Here is a 25,991-nt window from a genome sequence, read left to right as displayed (position 1 = left end):
TGACGAAGGAGTCGAATCCTCTCTTGTCCAACCCCTGCAAAGTATGACGGACCCTCTCCCACCACTCCATGAAGGAGTCACCATGGCTCGAGATGTGTATGTTGAATCGCAAATACTCAAAACATCCATGCCACACTTGCCTCCCAAAGACACATTGTGCCAAGATGTGATCCACGTTATCCTCCTCTTGACAACACGTGTAATATGCCGAAGGAGCGTCCTGCAACCCATGCCGCGGCCTCCGATCAGACGTCCATAGCCAGTGTTGCGAAGCTAGCCAAGCAAAAAAATTGCACTTGAGGGGCGCCCAGCTGCGCCAGATGCGCTTGGCTGTGGTAGAACGCGTCAAGCCCTGACACAAACGACTGTAGGTGGATTTCATGGTGTAAGTACCTGAAGCATCGCAAGGCCAAGTAAACTGATCCTCCTCCGATACATCCCTGTCCACAGTTGCAATCGCTTGCTACAGGTGAATTAGCTGCAGGTGTACCATGAAGGTGAGCTCGTCTCTGATGTCCTGTAACCAAGCTCCCTCCACCACAGCCTGCTACACGGTTCTCTTTCTTTTGATCCTAACATCTACCAGGCCAACAATCAAGGGAGCTATATCGCCAATTGCAAACCCATGCAACCATCTGTCAGTCCAAAACAGGACCCTACTGCCGTCTCCTACCTTTATGAGCACCATACTATCAAATACGCTCTAGCCTCCTGATCAACCATGAGTTGTAAACCTTGCCAAGGACAAGTGGGATCTGTCCTCCTCAACCATTCCCATCGCATGTGTATGGACAGACCTTGCAACTTTAAGTTCTTGACTCCCAAACCTCCATAACAAATTGGTCTGCAAATTGTTTGCCATGAAACCAAACATTGCCCACCGTGCGATGTTTTATTCCCGGCCCAAAAAAAGGCATGCGTCCATTTATCAATCTCTTCGAACACCCATTGGGGTGCATCCATTACCAGCAAGTGATGTACCGGTCGCGCCGAGATCACGCTCTTGACTAGCACAAGTCTATCGGGTCTCTGCATCAATCCTCGCTGCCATGCTGGTATGAACCTCTTGACCTGATCAAGCATGGGCTGCCACTCCACACGGGAGAGATGATGGATGCTTAGCTGCCAACCAAGGTATTTTCATGGCCACTCTCCCAGCTGACAATTCAAAAACTGTTGAACCCTCACTCCATCTTCTTGCTGCCTTGGATTACAATGGCAGAGGTTTTCCTGTAGTTAACTCGAAGGCCAGAAGCTTCACTGAACACTTGCAGCACTGATCTCAGACATGAGAGGTCCTGGGCTGTGGGGCGTATGAATAATGCCACGTCGTCTGCATATATGGAAAGCCTCTGGTTTGCCTTGATGCCGTTGAAACAGGACAGCACTCCCTCACCGGATGCCTTACAGATCAGAGCCGAGAGAGCTTCCATTGCTATGACAAAGAGGAGCGGGGAGCTAGGATCTCCTTGAAGCAGGCCTTTCGCATGAACAAACCTACGGCCTTGGCTTCCATTAACATTGATCCTGGTAGATGCCGGTTGGAGCAGAATTGCTATCCATCTCAAGAAATTGTTGCCGAATCCCTTGGCTCTGAGGACTTCAAAAACAAATGGCCACGAGATGTTGTCAAAAGCCCGCGAGATATCAAGTTTCAAAAATACTCTTGGAGCTCTCCTGGCGTGGATTTTCCTGGCTACTTGTCTCGCCAAGAGAAATTTATCATGGAGATTCCTCCCTTGAATGAAAGTTGATTGGTTGACATTGATTAGCTCTTTCATCCTTCTTCGCACTCTGGATGCCATCATCTTAGAAAATAGCTTAGAGAAGCTATGGGGTAAACTAATAGGTCGATAGTCTCCGATCTCTTTCGCATCGCTCTTCCTCGGAATGAGGACCATGAGGGCTCGGTTCAGTTTAGCAAAGCCCCTTCCATCGCACACATATAACTTCATGATCATAGCCATGATGTCATGCTTTATTATCGGCCATGCTCATTGATAGAATGCACCACAAAAGGCATCAGGCCCCGGAACTCTATCTGGGCGGAGCTCTTTAATAACATGCCACACTTCTTCTTCCATGAAAATCTCCTCGGGCTCATTTAGGTCAATCGGCTGAATTCCAAGGAACTCAAGGTCCAAAGAGATGTCTCTGGCCTGATCAAACCCCAACAGTTCTTCGTATGCACAAGAAAAGGCCTCTTCAATAAGCACTTGTTCTGTCACCACCTCTTCTCCGATTTTGATCTTCGGGATGAAGTTTTTTGCCCTCTTGCCATTGGCGAAAGCCTGGAACAGCTTCGTGTTAGCATCCCCATCTTTGACCCATCTCATTCTAGATCTTTGGCGCTCGATGGTGCGCTCCAGCGAGGCCATACCCAACAGAGCCAACTTTAGTGTATGGCGCAACCAAAGCTCCTGATCCATGAGGGTTCGATCTTCCCGCGCCTTGTCCAGCCGACATATCACGAACGTTGCTACAGCCATGAGAAGTTTGATGTTACCCGTTGTCCTCTGTCCCCAAGCTTGTAGGGATGCGGCAGCATTTCTGAAGAGAACATCGAGCCGCTTAAAAGGGTCCACAATCGTGTCGCTGCATACCCAAGCCTCCCTCACCGCATCATGAAAACCCTCCAGCTTCAACCAATAACTCTTGAATCTAAACCTTTTCTTCGGGCAGCCCAGTGCCCCTGTACTCAGATGTAGGGGAGCGTGATCCGACACTCCAGATGACAAAGCTTGCAGCAAATAGTTTGGGTATTCCAAGTCCCAATCAACCGACACGAGCACATGGTCAATTTTGGTCATGGTAGGCGCATCCCTCTCATTCGGCCAGGTAAACCTCCTTCCATGCATGTACATTTCTTTCAGTTCATTATTGTCCACGAAGCTTTGGAATTTAGCCATCATACTCCTGTTCAGGTTGGTATTGTTTTTTCCAGAAGCACGCAAAATCATATTGAAATCTCCGAGCACCATCCAAGGCCCCGGGCAAAGCGCCCTTCTAGCTTGCAACTCCCCCAAGAACTCTATTTTGAGTGCGTCACCTTGCGGTCCATAGACCACAGATAGCCACCAAGTAGCCCCCGTTCTAGTATGCACTTGACCCGTGATCAAGTCAGAGTCCAAGTGAAAGTGGCTGATCTCCATGATGGTCGAGTCCCAAGCTAGAAGGATGCCACCTTTAGACATTAAGCTAGGCCCATGTGTTTGTAATATTGATCTTTACCAAAGTACTTGTGCACAATATTGATATTACAAACACATGGGCCAAGCTTTAGACATTAGACAAACATCTGATGTGGAGTCCCACTGTAAGGAATTCCAGCTGCTCATGCATAAATTACTTGTGCACAATAATAGAGGTGATCTAAATGACCTTATGTTTTTTAAAGAGGGGGTGCATTAGATCACACTTTCTTCCTAGCCAAGTTTATGAAAGGGTTAGGCTAGTTTTATAAGTCATGTGAAGTCAACACGCCCCAAATAAAGTAAAACATGAAATATAGCCCGGTTGACCATACTGGCTAGTGGATACGGTCGACCTCTCCTGCATGCATGTCTCCTCGCTCTAGGTGGTGTTGTTGGTGCGGCAAGTAGCTCATAAAATTCATGCGGCTAGGATCAAGGGGCTCTTCCTTAAGCTGGACATTGCAAGAGCTTTTGACTTGCTCTCGTGGCCTTTCTTAATTATAGGAAGTTCTGCGGGCGAGAGGTTTCGGTTGGAGGTGGATTGGCTGGGTCTCCACGCTGCTCTCCACGGCGAGCTCCAAGATCATCGTGAATGGGAGCCCTGGTCGTACTATATTCCATGCTAAAGGCTTGCGACAGGGGGACTCGGTATCCACCCTGCTATTTGTGATCGCTATGGATGTGCTTACATCGATCATCTGCAAAGCTACTGATGAGGGTGTCCTCAGCTCGTTTCGCGGCATTGATCCGCTGCAAAGGTTGTCTTTCTACGCCGACGACATTGCCATGTTCATAAAGCCTGAGATGCAAGACTCGTATTGTGTTAGGGAGCTCTTGGAGGTTTTTGGTGAAGCATCGGGGCTTAAGATCAACTTCACCAAGTCGGCGACGATCCTGGTCCGTGGTACTAAGGAGGATGGACAGAGAGTCAAAGCAATGCTTCGCTGCCAACTGGGCGCGTTTCCTTGCAAGTATCTTGGAATACCCTTCGCGATCCACCAACTGAGACGCGCCGACTGGCAACCGATGTTGGATTAGGTGAGGAAAGTGGTTCCAGCTTGGCAGAGAGGGCTCATTCACAGGCCGGGCAGGTTAATTCTTCTTAAATCGGTGGTTTCAGCAAGGCCCATCCACCAAATCCTTGTTCTAGACGCCCCGGCATGGGTCTTCGAAGAGATCAACAAATGGATGCGGGCGTTCTTCTGGGTTGGAAAGACAAAATCAATGGAGGACAGTGCCTTCTGGCGTGGAATGTGATATGTCATCCGACGTGTTTTGGTGGGCTGGGAATTAAAGACCTCAGTTTGCAGGCCTTTGCACTGAGGGTTCGATGGGAGTGGCTACGGCGAACAGATCTAAGTCGACCGTGGCAGGGCCCCATGGCTGAGGACAGCGACGCCAAGTTAATCTTCAATAGCCTCATCAAGATCACACTAGGAGATGGGGAGAGGGTCTTGTTTTGGAAGAATAGATGGATTCACGGGTTCACGGTTGGCGAGATTGCACCCATGATCCTCGAGATGGTGAGCACGCGGGCGCGCAATGTCAGGATAGTTCGGCAGATGTTAGTGGATAACGCGTGGCCGTTGGACTTGCAGGGCGACATTTCCTTCTTGGCACACATGCAGGTGGCCCACTTGTGCCTCGTCATTGCAATGGTGCCGCGGATGTGCAGCAGCCGGACAAGTTCAATTGGCCGGTAGACAAGACTGGTGCTTACACGGCGAAGTCGACCTACCAAAGGTTGTGCATGGGCCTTGTGCGTTCGCCAACGGCACTTGCCATCTGGAGGAGTTGGGCATCGTTGCGTTGCAAGATTTTTGCCTGGCTCACAGTCTAGTACCAGCTGTGGACTTCCGACAGGCGTGCCCGGCATGGGCTTCAGGACGAACCTTCCGCCTGCTTCACTTGTTTGCAGGATCAGGACAATGTAGACCACGTACCCGTGCAATGTGTTTACTCGCAAGAGGTATGGCACCGCTGTCTCGACACCCTGCAGCTAGAGATCCTGGCACCCACCCAGAGCACCACGTTCACTGAGTGGTGGCTCCAGCAGAGAAGGAGGTTTAGTGGTAAAACTCGCCGAGGCTTTGACTCTTTTGTCATTGGGACGGCTTGGGCTCCATGGAAGCAGAGAAATGCGAGGGTGTTCAACAGAGTTCATGACCAGAGGACGCCGGGCCAACTGGTGACGCAAGTGCTATCGGAAATCAAGGATTGGTCGCTCGCAGGTTTCGGTGTAAGAGGTTTAGATCCATTCATGAGAGAGTGGCCTTTGTTCTTGGGTTGGTGTTCGTGTGGTGTCCGCCAAACAGATGTGCGCATCCCAGCTTGACTGCTTGTAATTATCTTTTTGCCAATGGCGGAGGCAGGGGTGGCCAGCAGGGGCCAAGGCCCTCCCCATGATCACACTCTCCTTTGTATTATGCATGTGAACAGTGAATATTTTTTGATTTTTCTTTCAGCCGGCTCTCCCTAACATCAAATTATAGGCAATTATAGGCAATCCTGCCTCCGTCACTGCTTTTTGCTTTCTATAAAAATACAGTACGCCTTTGGTGTACTTTGGTAAAAAAGTCTCCTCGCTTGGGTAAAGCTTCTGTCGCTTTCCACCGTGCCGTATCATTTACCATCACAACAATTCGCTAATGGCTCCCTCAAGAAAGAATTAACTAATGTCCGGCGCATGAAACTTGACCAGAAACGGGAGGTGAAAATAGGCACTTCTCGTCAAATAAACACCGTGATCTCTTCGTCAAAGAAGCACCGAGTTTATCTTTCGCGCGCCACGCAGCTACGGACGGCGGCTGCCGCGCTCGATTTCCAGCCCCGTGCTGTAATTCTCGAGCTCAAACGCAGACTATTTCTTGCCACAGCCCACAAGGCAAACTCTGCAGCGGCAATTAGCTTTGCGCACACGAGCGCAAGTTCACAGAGGACAGTCACAGAGCTACCACCTCAAACGTTAGCCAGTGATCATGTCCAGTCTGTTCGCAAGGCTCCCGGCGTGTTTCCGCGGCGACGGCAACGGCGGGCGCGGCGCCTGCTATGGCGTCACGGCGTCCTTCGTGTCCGTGCTCGTGTTCTGCGTGCTCGTCGCCACCGCCAGCGTCTGGAAGGCGTTCCTGTTCGCCGGCCTGGCGCTGGCTGCCTTCGGGCTCGTGGCGTGCCTCGCGCCCGAGAGTGGGCGGAGAGGCGCCGAGCGTGAGGTCGCGGCGGGCGTGCCCTGGGTGGCAGCATGCCGAACTGGGCTCGGAAAGGCCGCCACCGAGTCGTTGCCCACGTTCGCGTACACGTCCCGTGGCGCCGAGGCCGGCGGTGCGGGCCTCGACCTGGAGTGCGGCGGGAGCGGCCAGCCGTGCTCCGTGTGCTTGGAAGACCTTGAGGACGGCGAGATGGTGCGGCAGCTGCCGGCGTGCAAGCACCTCTTCCATGTCGAGTGCATAGACAAGTGGCTGCACTCGCACACGACTTGCCCTGTTTGCAGGTGCGACCTCTCGCCACCGCGGACGGTTACTGCCAAAGTGGCGGCTGTAGAGATGGAACCGCCGGCAGATGATGCTTTGCCGCCAGTGTAGCCAACTAGCCATAGTCACATGTATGTTTTTTTTTGGGTGACACATGTATATATGTATATATTACGATAGCACTAGCAAAAGAGACCGCGTTGCAACCTGAGAAAAAGATACCACATGCCCGTAACCCAAATAATCATGAATCAAGAAACCAATAGGTCCATATTCTTTATTTCAACATGACATCCCATCTTGTTGCCATTTGTCCGTCGTCGCATTCTCGCATAAGATGATCATAGTGCTTACAGAACCACAACACAATTGAATGTGGTCAATCGGAAGCCGTCTTTCTCGTGGCATAAGATGAGATTTTTTTTTCTTGGTACATTTATTTCATCTCCAATTTGTTTGTGCGCTATTGTTTAAGGTTGCACTCTAAATAGCACTTTAAAATGGTTAATAGGTAAAAAAATAACATCATATTCGGATTCTACAAAAAAATTCATCAAATTCATATATAACATAGTAAAAATGACGTTACAGTTTAAAAGATATGGATACTTCAAAAAAACATTTGGTCTACGTTGACTGCGGGTTAATTAGCATAAAAAACATGGTGTTTTCAGTAAAAACATAGAAAAACGATTAAATTTATCACTTAAAAGTGAAGTGCAGGTTGATTACCTGAAAGTGTAGACGGTTTTGTGTAAAATCTGAAAAAAATATTGTTTTGCCATTTAAAATAGGACTGCAGGTTGAATATCAAAAAATACAGGGACTTTTCTATAAAAATGCCAACGACGTATGGGCAGACCAAGTAGGCGCTTTATTAGTAGGTAAAGATATGGCAAGAAAAAAATCAGAAAATCAAAAAGGAAAAAACACAGGAAAATGGAAAACCCGGTTACCGGTGGGAAGGAAAACCAGGCATGGGTTGACCTAGGAAATCTCTTGCGAGGGATGCGCATTTTATCCATATTGCCCGCATTATGCAGGGAATAGGATTGGCCACTGTATTTGGCGCATAAAGGGTCGGAGCAGATGCCAACAGTTCTCCTATAAATGCGCCCACAAAGTGATCCTATAAAAAAATTTGTATAAAATTTAATGAAAACTCTCAGAAGTGTACTATTAAAACAAGTTTACGATGCAAAACGCTGTATGTTTTTTTAATGCATAAAAAAAGGTCATGGGGTATCAAAAAAATATCCATTGTTTTTTGAAAAAAAAATTCATCATCTATTAAAGAATGTCCGTCATGTATAAAATATGCAGGATGTATATAAATATTTCGTGTCTATTTTAAAAATATTCATAGTGTATTTAAACAACAAAATATATTTTACAAATGTTCATCATGAAAGTTAAAAAAAATTATGTATACAAAAAAACATTTTCATAAAAATTATGAACAATTATTATTTAAACAAAAAAATATTTGAAACACTTTCACATGTCAAATTGTTTCCAAAAAAATTTCAGTATGCTTGCAAGATATATTTTCATGTATTAAATCATTTTTAATGCTAAAGTTATTGCAATAAGACCACAAGTCATTTTATACCATACATAGAACAATTTGGCCGGCTCATTTGCATTTGCAGTTAGACTAAAAAAAACATAATGTAGAGAACCTATACTATGCTGCCCAGTTTATTGTTCTGCTTTTCTTCAAACATTTTCGAAAATATGAATATATACGATGCACATTTTTTAGTACACTTTGAATGTTTTTGTAATATATACGTTGGAGAAATTATGAATACACATATAACATTTGTGTAATATATGCTGAATCAGTTTTAAATACACAATGAACATTTGTAGCATACATTGAAAATTTCTTAATATGAGATATTCACTTTTATAATGCATGCTTCACTTTTTTGTAATATACCGTGAACATTTTCTTAATATATCATGAACATTTTTGTAATACATAGTGAACTTGCGCATAATACACAGAAAAATTAAAGTTTTAAAAAATAAAGTAAAATAAAATAAAAAGAAACAGAAACAGAAAAGAGAAGGCAAAAGAAAAGGCAAAAAAAGTAAACAGAAAAGAACAACTTTTTTTGAGACAAAACATAAAAAGAGCAGAAACAGCGAGGCCAACCATGGGCTGGTCCAAAATAGTGCATTGGGAGGGACACCTTCAGCGAACCAGCACCTATATGAGGCCCGCAGGCGTGATATAGGATTGGACACAGCAGACACCCTCTTTCTTCTTTTTCTTTTTGTGCATATTCAACTTATAAAAGTGTTCACCAATTTTCGAAAACTTTTTGAAAAATCTAAAAAGGTTTGGACTATCAAAAAATGTTGAGAATTTGAAAAAATATTCCCGAATATAAAGAAATGTTACTGAATTTGGAAATTATTCTCGTATTTCAAAATGTTCTGAAAGTAAAAAAAATCATACATTTGAAAATTATTCCTGTACTTGAAAATATATTCCTTGATTATAAAAATACTCATAAATTTGATTTTGTTTCATATTTTAGAAAATATTCCTGTTGTGAAAAAAATCAAAATAGTTTCTGAAATTTGAAAAATTTCCCAAATTTCTAAAATGTTCCAAACTTAAAAAAATCATCAAATTTCAAAAATATTGCCACATTGATATGTGCTATGGATTTTAGAATAATGTTCGTGAAATTGAAAAGGGAAAATTACAAATAGATAAGGGACAAGGAAAATGATAAGAATAAAAATGAAAATCGGAAAAATGGAAAGAAAAACACAGGAAAAAAATTGAGGCAAAAAAAACACAGAAAAAATGAAAGCCCAGTTGGGTGGGGAGGAAACTGCGAGTGGGTCGGCCCATAGAGCAGGAGATTTGTTTCCAGGGATGCACGTTTATGCGGGGAATAGGATTGCCACCCTATTTGGCGCCTCAAAGGTCGGGCAAATGCCAACAATTCTCCTATATGCGCGTCCACAAAGTGACACGATAAACATTTTTTTGTTTAAAATGTAATGAAAACTTTCAAAAGTGCACTATTAAAACAACTTTATGATGCAAAACGTTGCATCGTTTTTCTAAAATGCATATAAAAAGGTTCATCATGTGTCAATCTATTAAAGAATGTCTGTAATGTATAAATCTGCATGATGTATTTAAATATTTCATGTATATTTTAAAAGTATTCATAGTGTATTTCTAAATGCAACATATATGTTACAAATGTTCATCGTGTAAGTCCAAAAAAACTATGTATACAAAATAATTTTATTTTCTTAAAAATATGAAAAGCTATTATTTAAACAAAAATATACTTAAAACACTTTCACATGTCAATTTGTTTCCAAAAAGACTCCATATGCTTGCAACATATATTCACATATATTAAATATTATTTTAATGCTAAAACTTTTACCGTAAAATCACAAATCTATTTACAGCATACTTAAAGACATTTTTTATATTGATATATATATTGGAGGCATTTATGTATCTCAACAAAACATTCATGCTGTCAAAATAAAGATTAACTTATTTAAAATCAAATATCAGGCAAGGCAAGGATCATGTGACTTCTTCAATAAGAGCGGAGGCTGAACGCCAACTTCCAACTTTGTTGAGTGACTTGAGTCGAGAGGAAGCTAATATGTCCTTTAAAAGTAGTGGCTGAGGGTATTCATCAATGGTGGGGCAATATCAATAAACATAACATATACAACAAGCTAGTGATAATATACCCACAGATCAACAAACCTTTGGTATTCACATGAATACCAAAGAATACCCCCTAGCGATGCCTCTGTTTGGAAGGTGGAGAAAAAAATTGTCTCAATTGTGCACGTTATGTTAGTCCCTGAAACTTGATATTATACCAGCATTGTTGGTACACAATGAAACATTACATTATACCAGCATTACATTGTTGGTACTATATAAGATTGCAACAAAGGTTCTTGCCAACAGGTTAAAAATCATCCTTCTAGTACTTATCTCAAAGGAGCAGAGTGCTTTTGTGCCGGGACGCCTTATCACAGATAATGCTTTAGTAGCCTATGAGTGTGTTCATGCCATTCGCAACAGGAAGAGGAAGAAACCTCTATGTGCAGTCAAGCTGGACATGATGAAACAGATGTTGGAACGGTTTGGTTTTGCCCCGACATGGATAGCGATGATCATGCGTTGTGTGACGACAGCGAGTTTCTCAGTAAAGCTGAATGGTGCTTGCTCTAGGTGTTTCTTACCATCCCGAGGACTCAGGCAGGGTGATCCTCTTTCGCCATATTTATTCTTATTTCGTGTTGAGGGTTTTTCTGCACTCTTGAGGAAAGCACAGTCAGAAAATAAGCTGAAAGGTGTTACGTTTGGGAGCACTGGCCCCCATATTACACATCTTTTATTTGCAGATGACAGTATCGTGTTCTTGGAGGGATCCCTGGAGTACCTAGAGACACTAAGGGAGATATTGGTCATATATGAGGAGGCTTTGGGTTAGAAACTAAATCTGCAAAAATCCTCAATCTTCTTCGGCAAAGGTTGTCAGGACACCACTAAAGAGGAGCTCAAATCGGTGTTGGGTGTGTCCTCGGAAGCCCTAAGCGAACGGTACCTCGGTCTCCCAACACTGGTTGGACGATCAAAGGAGGGTACGTTTCGGTATGTCACAGAGAGCTCGAAAGGAAAATGTAGCGGATGGAAGGGCTTGGTTCTGTCTAAGAAAGCAAGGGAGGTTCTCATCAAGTCAGGACTCCAATCAGTACCAACTTTCACCATGAGTTGTTTCCACCTCACAAAGAAAACGTGCCGGAATCTGAATTCTATCTCTTCGAAATTCTGGTGGGGGGCAAGGGACGGTGAGCAAAAGGTACATTGGATTTCCTGGCAGAAAATGTGCACCTCCAAGCGGGATGGCGGGATGGGATTCCGTGATCCGGTAGCGTTCAACCAGGCTCTACTTGCAAAACAAGCCTGGCGAGTTCTGCAATGCCCGGAGTCTTTGGTTGCGAGAGTGCTGAAGGCGCACTACTTCAAAGATGATTCCATTTTGAGTGCGACGTGCCCTTCGACAGCCTCATATACTTACAGGAGCATTTTGCACGGCAGAGATCTCCTTCGAGAAGGGCTAGTTTGGAGAATTGGAGACGGCTCCAAAGTTAATATACATCACAGTAATTGGATTCCAAGGAATGGATCTATGAAGCCACTTGGTCAGATATATATGTCGGGTGTGACAAAGTTGGCTGACCTCCTTGCGGCGGATGGTAGAACATGGAACCACGACCGGGTCTTCGAGATGTTCACCCCGGATGATGCCAGCGACATATTACAGATAGTGGTGGGCGGAGTGGGAGTTGATGACTATCAAGGGTGGAACCACACGAAGAATGGAGTCTTCACGGTACGTTCTGCCTATCATCTGAAAATGGCTATGATTAGAGCGAGCTCCGGACGGCCGGAGTCTTCTAGCTCTGTGAATAAACACAAGGGGTATATGGCACTATGGGGCACGAACGCACCAGGGAAGGCCAAAATTCATCTTTGGAGATTGATTTCAAATGGCTTGGCGGTTGGGTCAGAGCTCCATCGGAGAAGGATAAAGCCTGGGGTCTTTTGCGTTGCCTGTGATCGTGAGGAAACTATAGATCATCGGTTTTGGTCGTGTCAACACTCTGTACTTTTTTGGCAGCTATTTCGCTCGGAGATGGGAGATATGGTGGCGATCCCACCATGCCAGTTTGACTCCCAGGAAGAGGTAGCTCATTGGCTACTGCAGTGGCTAGCGGGAGCATCCGATGACGCAAAATAGGCGACGGTGCAGGCGATGTATGGCCTTTGGCTGGCCAGGAACGAGGCGCGAGATGGAAAGAAGATCAAGCCACCACATGAAATTTTGGCCACAATTTTGAGGCAGATGGAGGATTGGATGCTGGCACATCCCACTTCAAGCAACATTCCAGCTCATCCGCAGCCCCAGCAATGGGAACTGCCGACCGAGGGGTGGATCAAGGTTAACTCTGACGGTGCAACTTAATAAACGGGGGACAAGGCAGGCGGAGGGGCTGTGCTAAGGGACCATATGGGGGCCTTCAGAGCGGGTGTGTGTCACCTTTTCTCTGTCGTGACTGATCCTGAGGTAGCAGAGATCTTGGCATGTAAGCGGGCTCTCGAGGTGGCGAACGATATTAACGTGCAAAGAGTACATGTGGAGTTAGACTCTCAAGGAGTGGTGCATATGCTGAAGAATCACTCAAAGGAGCTCTCGGCGTCCGGGCCATTGGTGGAGGAGATCAAAACTTTGCTGAGATCTTTTGTTGAGTTTAAAGTATCATGGGTTAGACGTTCTGCATATGTTGTCGCGCATAAGTTAGCTAGAGTAGGTGTGGGTGATGAACTTTGTAAGGTTTGGACGGGGGCTCCCCCGGATTTCGTTCTTTCTGTTTTGTCGGATGAGATTCCGAACTTTGTAAGTTAAATAAAGCGGCAACTTTGACCCTAAAAAAAGAAATAAAAAATCTAAATCACAAAACAAGCCACAAGTCCCAATTCAATGATGGGCGGTGGGTGCATGCAACATATATCGTGTCCATGGTAGAAACATCACTATTGTTAGTTTTGTTGCAGTGAAATTATTGGCAAGAGTTTTTTCTTTTCAAGCGGATGTAAAATATTTGCCTCATCCATTAATTAAGAAAAAGAGATTTGCCGAGTTACAAACGGTCACAATCAGCTGAGCGGTACATACAAGATACCTCACACACAACACTATGATGAAAGCCTCGCCTAGGTAGCACATTAGCATCATCATCATCACTTCTCCTCGAGCTTGCATCATTGCCACCCCTTAATCTTGAGCAAGCGGTTGCAACTTCGTCACAGACGACTGACAACCCAGCCCACATCATCGAGGGAGTGCAAATTCACATGGAGGTCCATGCAAAGCACTCAGCCACCCGCACCAAGGACATCATAACTTCAGTTCTGATGAAGAGCTAAAAATGGGAACCATGCAAGGTTGGCGCCACTGAAGATCACTGAGGTGACCACTTGCAACTCATCACTGAGCTTTGTCATCCCCGGCTATAGCCATTACAAGAGACAACACTTTTGCATGGGTCAACCTTCTAAGCCACACACAACGTATTCACAAGCTCAACCAACGAGCTTCTGCCGCTGGATCCGGCTAGAAGGACGACCGGGGTGCGGTGGAGTGCGACCGCGGCTAGGGTTTGCTCCCGGGCCGCCTCGGGAGCGACATGAGAGCTCTACACAAGGTTATAGCTATTCCTAACGAGATATTTTATTTAATTATGTCTTAATTAGTAGTCTTTTATGTAGTTTGGATATGTTCATGTTTTTCTGGATTTATTTTAGTCTTTCGACGCTATTCTCTGACAAGTATAGTGCGTGCGTCAACTACATAACGTTTGTTGCGACTTCACCGATCTTAATATCACCCGGTTTAATATCTTAGAGGTGTTCATAGGGTAGCGTATGCATGCGTACACGTGAGCGTCTCCAACTATACATCTCGGAAGAAAATTTTGCAGTCTTTATCTGTAATGAAAGGCTGACTAGCCGTTGAGTTGCTCTGGTGAAGTTTGGTGGTTTTTGTGCAGCTGGAGCCCCTCATCCAACCTGTTAAACCATAACTTTCATTTCAATAATGAAACTGGGAGCAGTCTGGCGGTCTGGGCCTTTCGTCAATTTCTTTTGTTTTCTCTGTTGAGCGATTGCCATGTCCGCTCTTGAGTACTGTATTTCCGGATAAAATACTGAGACTAGCTAGCAGGGTAAGAACAAAGACCACAACTGTATTTTAGTTCCTCCCAGTCCATAAGTACCCCACACAGACTCAGAGTTCAAATTACGAAGTCAATGCCAGCAAGCTCCAACTTCCTCCTCCCTCCAACACCCTCCGGCTCCAAGATCTGAATCAAGAAACCCGCCGGCGATGGGGCTCTGCGACTGCCTGGGCGAGTGCTGGGAAGACTGCAAGTGGGTATTAGCGTGCATCGCCGCCGTCGCCGCTGTCATCGTCATCGTCGTCATGGTCGCCGCCTACAGCTTCGCCGTCCAGCCATCCATCACCGTCGAGGACGCCTCGCTGACCAGGTTCGCGCTGGCGACCTCCCCGGTGACCTCGCTCGGGTACAACCTCTCCCTGAAGCTCGTCGTCCGCAACCGCAACTGGGCGACGACCATGAAGAACACGGAGCCGCTGGAGGCGGCGTACAAGTTCGACGGCCAGCAGTTCGAGCGCGTGCAGGTCGCCGACAAGGGCGACAAGCACGGCCCCAGGAAGACCCGGGTGTACCGCCTCGACTCTGGCTCGGACAGCGCCTACGCGGCGCTGGGCAACGCCGGCGTCGCCGCGTACAAGGACCAGAACAAGACGGGGGAGTTCGAGCTGGAGGTGGCGGTCACCGGCGAGGTGCGGTACACGCTGCAGCTGAAGAAGAACAAGCTGGCGGGGACCTGCAAGCTCAAGCTGAAGCTCGACTCGCCGTCGACGGCCTCCGTTGTGTTCGAGAGGGTGAAATGCAAGCTCGAGAAGGAGAAGAAGGACAAGGAGTAGTTAATTTTCTAGCTACTGTGTACTGTATGGTTTTCATCCAAAGTTCCAAGCAATCTCTGGCGGCCGGTTGCCAACTTGCCATATCGAGTAGTTGTAGTACTTCTCAATTATTTCATTCCTTCCTTATCCTTAAAAAGATTTTTGATGGTGAATCTTGGTTGCTATTATTTGAAATTTGCATGTGCTATGTTTCCTCATTTTGTTGCTATAAGATGTGAATAGCTAGAGGGTTTTTCAAGAACACACACTGTGTGTCTTCTGTATTAAGATGAAATTGCTAGATACCACTAAGAATAAGCGGTTAGCTATCTAATAAACAATCAACAACTCAAAAAAAGAAGATAAAATTGCTAGATGGTAGTCCCTTCGTTCATAAATATAACATGGTTTCGATATTTCAATATATATTATAGACTGAAATGAGTGAGCAAACACATTAAGACGTGTTTATATACATATGATTCACAAGAAAGATAGAGTTCACAAATATTATAAGATGTTTTGCATATTGCAGCATGGACTATATATGGATGAAATAAATGAAAACAAACACACTAAAACGTATTTATATACATCTAATTCAGAAGAGAAAATTAGAACATCTTATATTAGTGTTGGAGGGAGTAGCATTTATCCATATATTTTAAAGACGGTATTATAAAAGTTAATGCATTTTCTAATATAATGGGTCAATTTCTACAAAGTTTGACATCGAATAAATCTAATATGCACTACACTTATATTTTAGGAGGAGTGAACATAGTATACACGGTGGTTCGTACCATCCCGCGTCGAATGGGAGAAAGCGTCGTCCCAGTTTGGTTATGATGCGGTTGTGCCTTCCACTGTCTGGATGGAGCACATGCCTGACTTTGTAAATGCATTGGTTGCTACGCAAAGTCATTTTGAGCGGTTTTGTCATGTACCGGTAACCAATCCATCACTCAATGCATGCATTCAGATTTGTGTCGCTGTGAATATTCTATTCTCACTTTTTTTGCTATACTGGAGATATACTTCATCAAATACAGCTAGTAGCCCCCACCTTTGTCAGTGATATGACAGGCATCACAGCATGTGACAGTGCACTCTCTCCCTTCTCTTACACATAAATCCACCCTTTTATTTCACCTTAGCTAAATTAAACCGTCCATATCATTTAAACTATAAGTTCATTTTTGAAATAATTCATATATTTGAATTCCTGACGTTAAGACTTTCAGAACTAGACCAATATTAGATACATTTCAAACACGTTCAAATTTCAATGTTTCACATTTCATATGCGAAACAAACCCATTTCACTAGAAAATTATGAAAAACTCATATTTCAATAGAAATATGTGAACCAACCTATTTCACATAAAATTTTTCTTACCCAAATATGAAACTGAAATGTCAATTTGTGAAACTGGTTATTTCAAAATGTGTAACGGTTTATTTCAAAAGAGTGAAATATATTATTCTGAAAGATGTCCAATTGAAATAGATGTGATGTTTGTGAAGCAAGCTAGTGGAAAGTGAAATAATTTATTTCAAAAGAGTGAAATAGGTTATTTGAAAAATGTGCAATCGAAATATATGTCATTTTTGTGAAACAAGGTAGTAAAAAGTGAAATGTAGGTTTTGAATTATGAAAGAGTAACTACAGAAAGTGAAATTCGGTTGTGTCGTTTGTGAAACTGATTATTTGAACATGTGTAGTAGTTTACTTCAAAAGAGTGAAATGCGTTATTTGAAAAATATGCAATTTTAATAGGTGTTTTCTTTTGTAAAGCAAGCTAGTGAAAAGTGAAATGTAGGTTCTGGACTGTGTAATAGTCACTATGAAAAGTGAAATTGCAATGTAACATTGTGAAACTGATTATTTTGACATGTGAAATATACATTCTAATTTAAATGTGCTCAAAAAATATCCAAGATTGATCTCATTTTAAAGGGCACAAGGAGTTCAAATATAAAAAAGTTTCAAAAAAGAATATATGGTTTAAAAGATATGGATGTTTTAAATTAGCTAAGGCGGAAGAAATGGTTGGATTTATTGTGTGGGAGAAGAAAAAGTGATTCTGCCACACTGTCATGCATGCATGTGAAATACACCGGTGGGGCCTAACTGGTAAAGAAAGAGAGTGATAATACAAAGATGAATAATTCAGAAAAGAAGTGCAATACAATGATACTCGACCCATATAGTGTGAGATGGCAGCTCCCAATTCGAGACCAACTTGCTAATACCTGGCGAAACCGCGTAATTTTACTTTTCGTTGGTTGCTAGCGATTCTGCTGCACCAACTTTATAATGGACTGTTTTCGTGTAAAAAAGAAAAGGCTAGCACAGCCCTCTCGCCAACAAAAAAAAACTATCACAGCCACGCACCTGTTCGTGTCAGACAAGTTACAACGATTTTTTATTGTTTTAATTTGGAACCGAACGACTTCTTTCTTTATCACCAGCTCTCCCAGGCACACATGGGCACTCCGGTCCGTTTGGCCCGTGGCCAACCATGTGCACATCAACCGATTTGAAGGCGCGCAGGTTTCGCTGAAACTACAGGCACCATACCCCACAAATTCCTGGCTGTCCATACTGGCCCACAGTCGTTGTTTTACACCTCCGCAGACGCGCAAAAGACCGTTGCCCGGGGTCGGTCCCCGGTCGCCCTCGTCCCAGTCAGTCGACGGAGTTGTCGCCAGGCCTCACAACTGAACTCTCTGGCGCCGCCGAGAGCCTGCTTCGATAGAAAGAACATCCCCACCCGGCACGCATGAAAGGCCAGTCAGCTGAAATGCCGGTGGCGAATAAGACTACCCACAATGGAAGTAACATAGATAGTAACATCACACATATCTAGATAAAATAGATGATGTGGCAAGCAATAAATGAAGAAAGATAGGCATGTGTTAACATAGCTACTTACTACTAGTATGAGTAACATCACACATATCAAGGCAAGATGAGTCTATAGCCTAATAAATGAAGTGTTGCATGTTATCACACATACGTTACTCCCCACTATAGAGGTAGTAACATAGAGTAGTAACATGGGCATGTTACTACTCTATGTTACTGCCCATTGTGGCTAGTCTAAGGCCAACTCCAAAGCACAACCCCATCCATGTTTGCCCGTTTGGATACAAACGGATAGATTGCACATCCCAATGCCCGATCGTTTCCGTATTTTTTGTTTGTTTGACTTCCGGCTCGTCTCGTTTGTGGCTTAAACTTGCGTTTGGTTTGCATCAACATGGACGTCGAACAGACGCCCACGCGCCCGCTCGACGTCCGCCTCGGGCCCACATGGCGACCGCCCACGTACCTCCCACGGTCCACATTTACGGCGCACGTGCGGGCGGCCCCACCTGGCAGCCATCCCAGCCGAGCGGTCGACGTCCTTTTTAATGTGGAAGCCGTGGACCGGTGGGAGTCCATACTTCCACTCCCGGCGATGTGTGCCTCCTCGAAGCCCGACACGCTCGCCTTCTCCAAACCCTAGCTCCACCTCATCACCGGCCACCGTGGGATGGCATTGGATCTCCGGCCGCAAGGGCAGGCACGACCACGAGGCCGGCTCTTTCTCCGGCCGTCGTCACTGCTCCACCCCTCCACCTCCACCTCCGGCACCCGCATTCCACATCGCGCCGCCGGTGGCCGAACCTCGCATGAGGTTGTACATGAAGGCTGAGATTTGCAAGCGTTACTAGGAGACGGGCACGCTGCTGCCATGGCGCGACGTGCACCTCCCCAATAGCTAGCCTTTCTCCGCGGATCGAGTCCCCGTCCCACCAACCCCGGTGAGCGACCGCGTCCGACGCGAGGTGATCGCCCACCGCCGCCGGACCTCGTCAACGACTCAAGGTATGCCGTGGACTCCCCGTTGTGGGACACGTGGCTCCGCGTCGAGCATGATCTACGCCGGCAATCGTTCTTTGCCGGTCGTGCTCCGAGCCCGCCCCGCCGCGCGCGTGCTGCTAGCCCTCCCCAGCCACGCGGACGTAGGCTGGTCCGCGGCCTGACGCCGACGCCATCCCCGTCGCCATCCCAGCCACTCCCCGCTCCGATGACAGCCGAGGAGGAGGAGGAGCTGGTGAGGTGGGTCATGGAGGACTCCCTCCACACCCACAACGAGGCCCAGTGGCACGGCTTCGAAGACATGATAGCCCTCTCTGTAGCCGGCGATGTTGTCACCCCGGAGTTCGACGTCGTGGTGAAGGAGGAGGCCATGGAGGACGTGCAATAGCAACAGGAGGAGGAGCCCGCGCCGTGGAACAGAGCACGTGTCGACTAGAAGTGGTCCTAGACGGAGACGGTCCCGTGGACACCGGAGCCCGTGCATGGCGAGGCTTGGTCACTGCCCCCGGTACGGGAAGAGGTGGTGCAGTCGCCTCTGCAGCCGCCTCCGCCCGCGCCTGGCAGGGGCCGCCAGCCCACCTGTGGACGCCGCCGACCTACATCGACCTCATGGGCGACGAGGACGATGACGACGGCAACTGAAGCTGATGGCGGCCACGGCGGCGACAGGCTTCTTGTTTTTTATGTCATTTTAATTTTTAGTTTGTTTAAGAATGTGGTGGACTGGACTTGGGCCGTTTTATGTTAATATTTAAGGTTTTTAAATTATTTTTCAATGTCTATTTGGGTAGATTTGGGGGAAATTTGCTAGTCCTTTTGGAGGACAATTGGGATGCGGCGGCCCAGTTAGGCGCACCGACGACCGAACGACCGCATCCGGATGCACGTGTCCGTTTTGCCGCCCAAACAGACGTTCGTTTGGGGTCTAGCGTTGGAGTTGGTCTAAGGGCAACTCCAACCAAAAATGAACACGGGAATTGACTGTAAACACGTCTAGGCCGTTCACGGACAAATATATGGACGCTGCCGCGCAAACATCTGACAACACTAGTCCGCCCGTCAAACATTATCCAGCGCCGAGACCCCGCTGCACCTTACCGCCCAAACTCGTCGTCCTCGATACTGTAGATGGCACGCCGCTCCATATTCATCACACGAGAGGCATACGGAGACCTGCGCCAAGTCATACTTTTGTCCCTTCAGCCGATGTACAACCCAAAAGTTGATGCCCCCCATGGGGGTGATGATGTAGGAACCTCGCCATCATCCGATCCGGCAAGCCCGAATCTTGGGTTTCGCACGGGGCACAGGGAACACAGATCGCCCTTCAAAGCCTCCAACGAGGTAACGACGCCCGCAGGTGCCGTCGTTGATGGTTCTGGCCGAGGCCGAACCAAGCTTCCATTAGCAAATCAGGTCCATCCCCAGCTGGACCAGCAAGTCGACCTCCTCCGTCATCCAGCATGCCCATGGGTGAAGTTTTCCATTGAGAAACCGCATGACCGGAGCCGCAACACCGCCTGGAAACACCCACACCAGAAAATGGAAACTAGGTTTAACTTCTCACAAAATAATCTAGACCTCCCACGCCCACACCTGCTAGTTTTTAATCTCTAATTTCGTCTAGGATTTGAACTACCAGACGAGTTGGCGATTTTTTTAAACATAGTACAAACGCAAAGCGCTCATACATACGCGCATACACTCACCCCTATGAACACACACACACACCCTACCCCTATGAGCACCTCCGAGAGACTGAGCTGGCATACAATTTTGAGATTTACGAAGTCACCGTAGGCGCCTCGTCATCAACGGGAACGTCTCCTTCCACTGAAAGCGCATCGCCGGAAATCCTGAAATAAATCCAGAAATAATGCGAGCACCAGGACTTGAACCCTGGTGGACTGGGGATACCACTTTCCCTCTAACCATCCAATCACAGGTTGGTTCGCAACCAACCGGCGATTTGAACTGATCGGGTCTATGGAACACCCTAGCATTCCTATGTTTCCAAAGCGCCCATGCCGTCGATGACCAACGAGTCGAACCCTGGCTTGTCTTTGCCTCTAAAGGCAGTCCTCGCTCTTAGCCACCAACCTGCAAAGGTGTCATTTGTGTCTGCGCTTGGGTATTTCCAGATAAAAGTACTACTGGGGACTAGCAGGGTAAGCGCATCTCCAATGCTGATCCTCAAACCTCCTGCAACCATCCGGACCGCGGAAGCCCTCCAATGCGGTCCTGTATCAGTCCGCGGTGCGGTTCGGATGCGTTTTCTCCCGCACACTGGAGACAAACGTGTGGAGGTTTAAGGGAGTCCGAACCGATCCCAAGCCGCTTCTGACCGCCCTGGCCCACCAAAAATCCCTCCCCCTCCCGCATGTTCTCGGTTAGCGCCGCTCCAGAGCGTCAGCGCCCGCATTCATGCACGGCCAGAGCGGACGCGACGCTCACTGGCGTCGGCATTAAAGCAGCGCACTGGCTTCCTGGTGCAGGCGACTGCCGCATGTTCAAATGACACGATGACCGCCCGTCTGCCGCCCACATTGATGGCATGCGGTTCTGAGGTGTCTCCACCGGCGCCACCCGTCTGCCCCTCTACCGCCTATCGGTGCTATATAAACCGTTGCCCCGGCCATAGCCACGGTCATCCCTCTCCGCACCACTCCCTGCCATGGATCTCTTTGCCGCCAAAGCTGTCGGGGATGGGCTGACGTCGGAGCAGAAGAAGGAGATGACCGCCATTGGCAGGCCGGCAAGCAGCCGGAGGACGCCTCAGACGACGACATGAAATGGAAGATGCCTCCGACGATGAGACAACACCACCCTCCTCTTCCTCCGCTCCACCCTCGCTGGTGCATTGCACCATGACCACCGGCGAGGCCCGTGCCCATTACATGGACTTGGTGCGGGAGGAGAAGTTCCGGGAGGCGTAGGCCGATCCAACTACAACGACAACTTCCTCCAAGAGCATCTGCAGGAGGATGAGCAGGTGATGTCTACCACACAACTTTATTCTTGTAGACTCGGTTAGGCCTCCAAGTGCAGAGTTTTGTAGCACAACAACAAATTTCCCTCAAGTGGATGACCTAAGGTTTATCAATCCGTGGGAGGCATAGGATGAAGATGGTCTCTCTCAAACAACCCTACAATAAAATATAATAAATCTCTTGTGTCCCCAACACACCCAATACAATGGTAAATTATATAGGTGCACTAGTTCAATGAAGAGATGGTGATACAAGTGTAGTATGGATAGTATTATGAAATATTAAAAATAGCAAGGTAGCGAGTGATAAAAGTGAGCACAAACGGTATTGCAATGCTTGAAAACAAGGCCTAGGGTTCATACTTCCATTAGTGCAATCTCTCAACAGTGCTAGCATAATTGAATCGTATAACAATCCCTAACGTGCGACAAAGAATCACAACAAAGTTTCTATCAGAGAACGTAGGACGAAAATGTTTATCAACCCCTATGCCTAGATTACCCCAGTGTCACCATAGGAATCCGCAAGTTGAATACCAAAACATTGTCGGGGAACGTAGCATGCAATTTCAAAAAAAATCCTACGCTCACACAAGATCTATCTAGGAGATGCATAGCAACGAGAGGGGGAGAGTGTGTCCACGTATCCTCCTAGACCGGAAGCGGAAGCGTTAGCTTAACGCGGTTGATGTAGTCGAACGTCTTCTCGATTCAACCGATCAAGCACCGAACGTACGACACCTCCAAGTTCTGCACACGTTCAGCTCGATGACGTCCCTCGAACTCTTGATCCATCAAAGTGTCGAGGGAGAGTTCCGCCAGCACGACGGTGTGGTGACGATGATGGTGAAGTGATCCACGCAGGGCTTCGCCTAAGCACTACGTGAATATGACCGTAGGCGTAAACTGTGGAGAGGGGCGCCGCACACGGCTAACAATGTTTGTTGTGTGTTCTAGCGGTGCCACCTCCTCATATATATAGGTTGGAGGGGAGGAGAGGCAGCCAAGGGGGCGCCCCAAGTAGGAGGAATCCTACTTGGGGTCATCCCAATTCGGCCTCCTCCCTTTCCTATTCCTATTCGGAGTAGGAAGGGAAGAGGGGGAATCCTATTCCTTTTTTCCTTTCCTTCTTCCCCTTTCCTTCTCCAATTTGGCCAGCCCATATGGGGGGGGGGGGGGGGCGCACCAGCCCCTTTGTGGCTGGTGTGTTTCTCCTCTTAGCCCATTAGGCCCATATAGCTTGTCAGGGGTTGCCCGGAACCCCTTCCGGTGACCCGATATGTACCCGGTACCCCCAGAACACTTCCGGTGTCCAAATACTATCGTCCTATATATGAATCTTTACCTCTCGACCATTTCGAGACTCCTCGTCATGTCCGTGATCTCATCCGGGACTCCGAACAACATTCGGTCACCAAATCACATAACTCATATAATACAAAATTGTCATCGAACGTTAAGCATGCGGACCCTACGGGTTCGAGAACTATGTAGACATGATAGAGACACCTCTCCGGTCAATAACCAATAGCAGAACCTGGAAGCTCATATTGGTTCATATATATTCTATGAAAATCTTTATCGATCAAACCGTAATGACAACATACATTATTCCCTTTGTCATCGGTATGTTACTTGCCCGAGATTCGATCGTCAGTAACTTCATACCTAGTTCAATCTCGTTACCAGCAAGTCTCTTTACTTGTTCTGTAATGCATCATCCCGCAACTAACTCATTAGTCACATTGCTTGCAAGGCTTATCACGATGTGCATTACCGAGGGGGCCCAGAGATACCTCTCGGATACTCGGAGTGACAAATCCTAATCTCGATCTATGCCAACCCAACAAACACCTTCGGAGATACCTGTAGAGCATCTTTATAATCACCCAGTTACGTTGTGACGTTTGATAGCGCACAAGGTATTCCTCCGGTATCCGGGAGTTGCATAATCTCATAGTCAAAGGAATATGTATATGACATGAAGAAAGCTATAGCAATAAAACTGAACGATCAGCATGCTAAGCTAACAGATGGGTCTTGTCCATCACATCATTCTCCTAATGATGTGATCCCGTTCATCAAATGACAACACATGTCTATGGTTAGGAAACTTAACCATCTTTGATTAACGAGCTAGTCTAGTAGAGGCTTACTAGGGACACGGTGCTTTGTCTATGTATCCACACATGTATCAAGTTTCCGGTTAATACAATTCTAGCATGAATAATAAACATTTATCATGATATAAGGAAATATAAAATAAGAAATTTATTATCGCCTCTAGGGCATATTTCTTTCAGTCTCCCACTTGCACTAGAGTCAATAATCTAGTTCACATCGCCATGTGATTTAACACAAGTAGTTCACATCACCATGGGATTATCACCCATAGTCCACATCGCCATGTGACCATCACCCAAAGGGTTTACTAGAGCCAATAATCTAGTTCACATCGCCATGTGATTAACACCCAAAGAGTACTGAGGTGTGATCATGTTTTGCTTTTGGGAGAAGCTTAGTCAACGGGTCTGCCACATTCTGATCCGTATGTATTTTGCAAATTTCTATGTCTACAATGCTCTGCATGGAGGTACTCTAGATAATTGCTCTCACTTTCATTATGTATCCAAATTGACTCAGAGTCATCCAGATTGGTGTTAAAGCTTGCATCGTCGTAACTCTTTACGATGAACTCTTTATCACCTCCATAACCGAGAAATATTTTCTTAGTCCTCTAAGGATAATTTTGACCGCTGTCCAATGATCTACTCCTGGATCACTATTGTGCCCCTTTGCCAAACTCATGGCAAGGTACACAATAGGTCTGGTATACAGTATGGCATACTTTATAGAACCTATGGTTGAGGCATAGGGAATGACTTTCATTCTCTCTCTATCTTCTGCCGTGGTCGGGTTTTGAGTCTTACTCAACTTCATACCTTACAACTCAGGCAAGAACTCCTTTGACTGATCCATTTTGAACTCCTTCAAAATCTTATCAAGGTATGTACTCATCGAAAGTCTTCTCAAGCATCTTTATCTATCTTTATAGATCTTGATGCCCAATATGTAAGTAGCTTCACTGAGGTCTTTCTTTGAAAAAATCCTTTCAAACACTCCTTTATGCTTTCTAGAAAATTCTACATCATTTCCGATCAACAATATGTCATTCACATATACTTATCAAAAAGGCTGTAGTGCTCCCACTCACTTTCTTGTAAATACAGGCTTCACCGCAAGTCTGTATAAAACTATATGCTTTGATCAACTCATCAAAGCGTTTATTCCAACTCCGAGATGCTTGCACCAGTCCATAGATGGATCGCTGGAGCTTGCACACTTTGTTAGCACCTTTCGGATTGAGAAAACCTTCTGGTTGCATCATATACAACTCTTCTTTAATAAATTCATTAAGGACTGCAGTTTTGACATCCATTTTCAAATTTCATAAAATGCGGCAATTGCTAACATGATTCGGACAGACTTTAAGCATCGAAACGAGTGAAAAAATCTCATCGTAGTCAACACCTTGAACTTGTCGAAAACTTTTTGCGACAATTCGAGCTTTGTAGATAGTAACACTACTATCAGCGTCCGGCTTCCTCTTGAAGATCCATTTATTCTCAATGGCTCGCCGATCATCGGGCAAGTCAATCAAAGTCCATACTTTGTTCTCATACATGGATCCTATCTCAGATTTCATGGCCTCAAGCCATTTATCGGAATCTGGGCCCATCATTGCTTCATCATAGTTCGTAGGTTCGTCATGGTCTAGTAACATGACTTCCAGAATAGGATTACCGTACCACTCTGGTGCGGAACGTGCTCTGGTTGACCTACGAGGTTCGGTAGTAACTTGATCCGAAGTTTCATAATCATTATCATTAGCTTCCTCACTAGTTA

General features: G+C 46.1%; 3 protein-coding genes across 3 annotated transcripts; 2 read left to right on the top strand and 1 right to left on the bottom strand.

Moving 5' to 3' along the window:
• Positions 1 to 1,994: 1,994 nt before the first annotated feature.
• LOC141025850 (uncharacterized) lies at positions 1,995 to 2,810 on the bottom strand. Its single transcript, XM_073501777.1, has one exon. The coding sequence runs from the start codon at positions 2,808 to 2,810 to the stop codon at positions 1,995 to 1,997; it is 816 nt and encodes a 271-aa protein (XP_073357878.1).
• A 3,362-nt stretch (positions 2,811 to 6,172) lies between these two features.
• Positions 6,173 to 6,772, top strand: LOC109741261 (RING-H2 finger protein ATL11-like). The gene has a single exon (XM_020300338.1). The coding sequence runs from the start codon at positions 6,173 to 6,175 to the stop codon at positions 6,770 to 6,772; it is 600 nt and encodes a 199-aa protein (XP_020155927.1).
• A 7,623-nt stretch (positions 6,773 to 14,395) lies between these two features.
• LOC109741262 (uncharacterized) lies at positions 14,396 to 15,443 on the top strand. Its single transcript, XM_020300340.3, has one exon. It carries the CDS (start codon positions 14,623 to 14,625, stop codon positions 15,244 to 15,246), a length of 624 nt encoding a protein of 207 aa, XP_020155929.2. The 5' UTR covers positions 14,396 to 14,622; the 3' UTR covers positions 15,247 to 15,443.
• Positions 15,444 to 25,991: the final 10,548 nt, after the last annotated feature.

This window comes from Aegilops tauschii, chromosome 6, assembly GCF_002575655.3.
Source record: "Aegilops tauschii subsp. strangulata cultivar AL8/78 chromosome 6, Aet v6.0, whole genome shotgun sequence".
In the NCBI taxonomy this organism is placed as follows: Eukaryota; Viridiplantae; Streptophyta; class Magnoliopsida; order Poales; family Poaceae; genus Aegilops; species Aegilops tauschii.
Note: the sequence above shows the minus strand (reverse complement) of the source record. Positions and strands in the feature narration are given on the sequence as shown.

Bases quoted from the DNA above. Each gene is read 5' to 3' on its own strand.
- LOC141025850 (XM_073501777.1), bottom strand. From the start codon at position 2,810: ATGACCAAAATTGACCATGTGCTCGTGTCGGTTGATTGGGACTTGGAA.
- LOC109741262 (XM_020300340.3), top strand. From the start codon at position 14,623: ATGGGGCTCTGCGACTGCCTGGGCGAGTGCTGGGAAGACTGCAAGTGG.
- LOC109741261 (XM_020300338.1), top strand. From the start codon at position 6,173: ATGTCCAGTCTGTTCGCAAGGCTCCCGGCGTGTTTCCGCGGCGACGGC.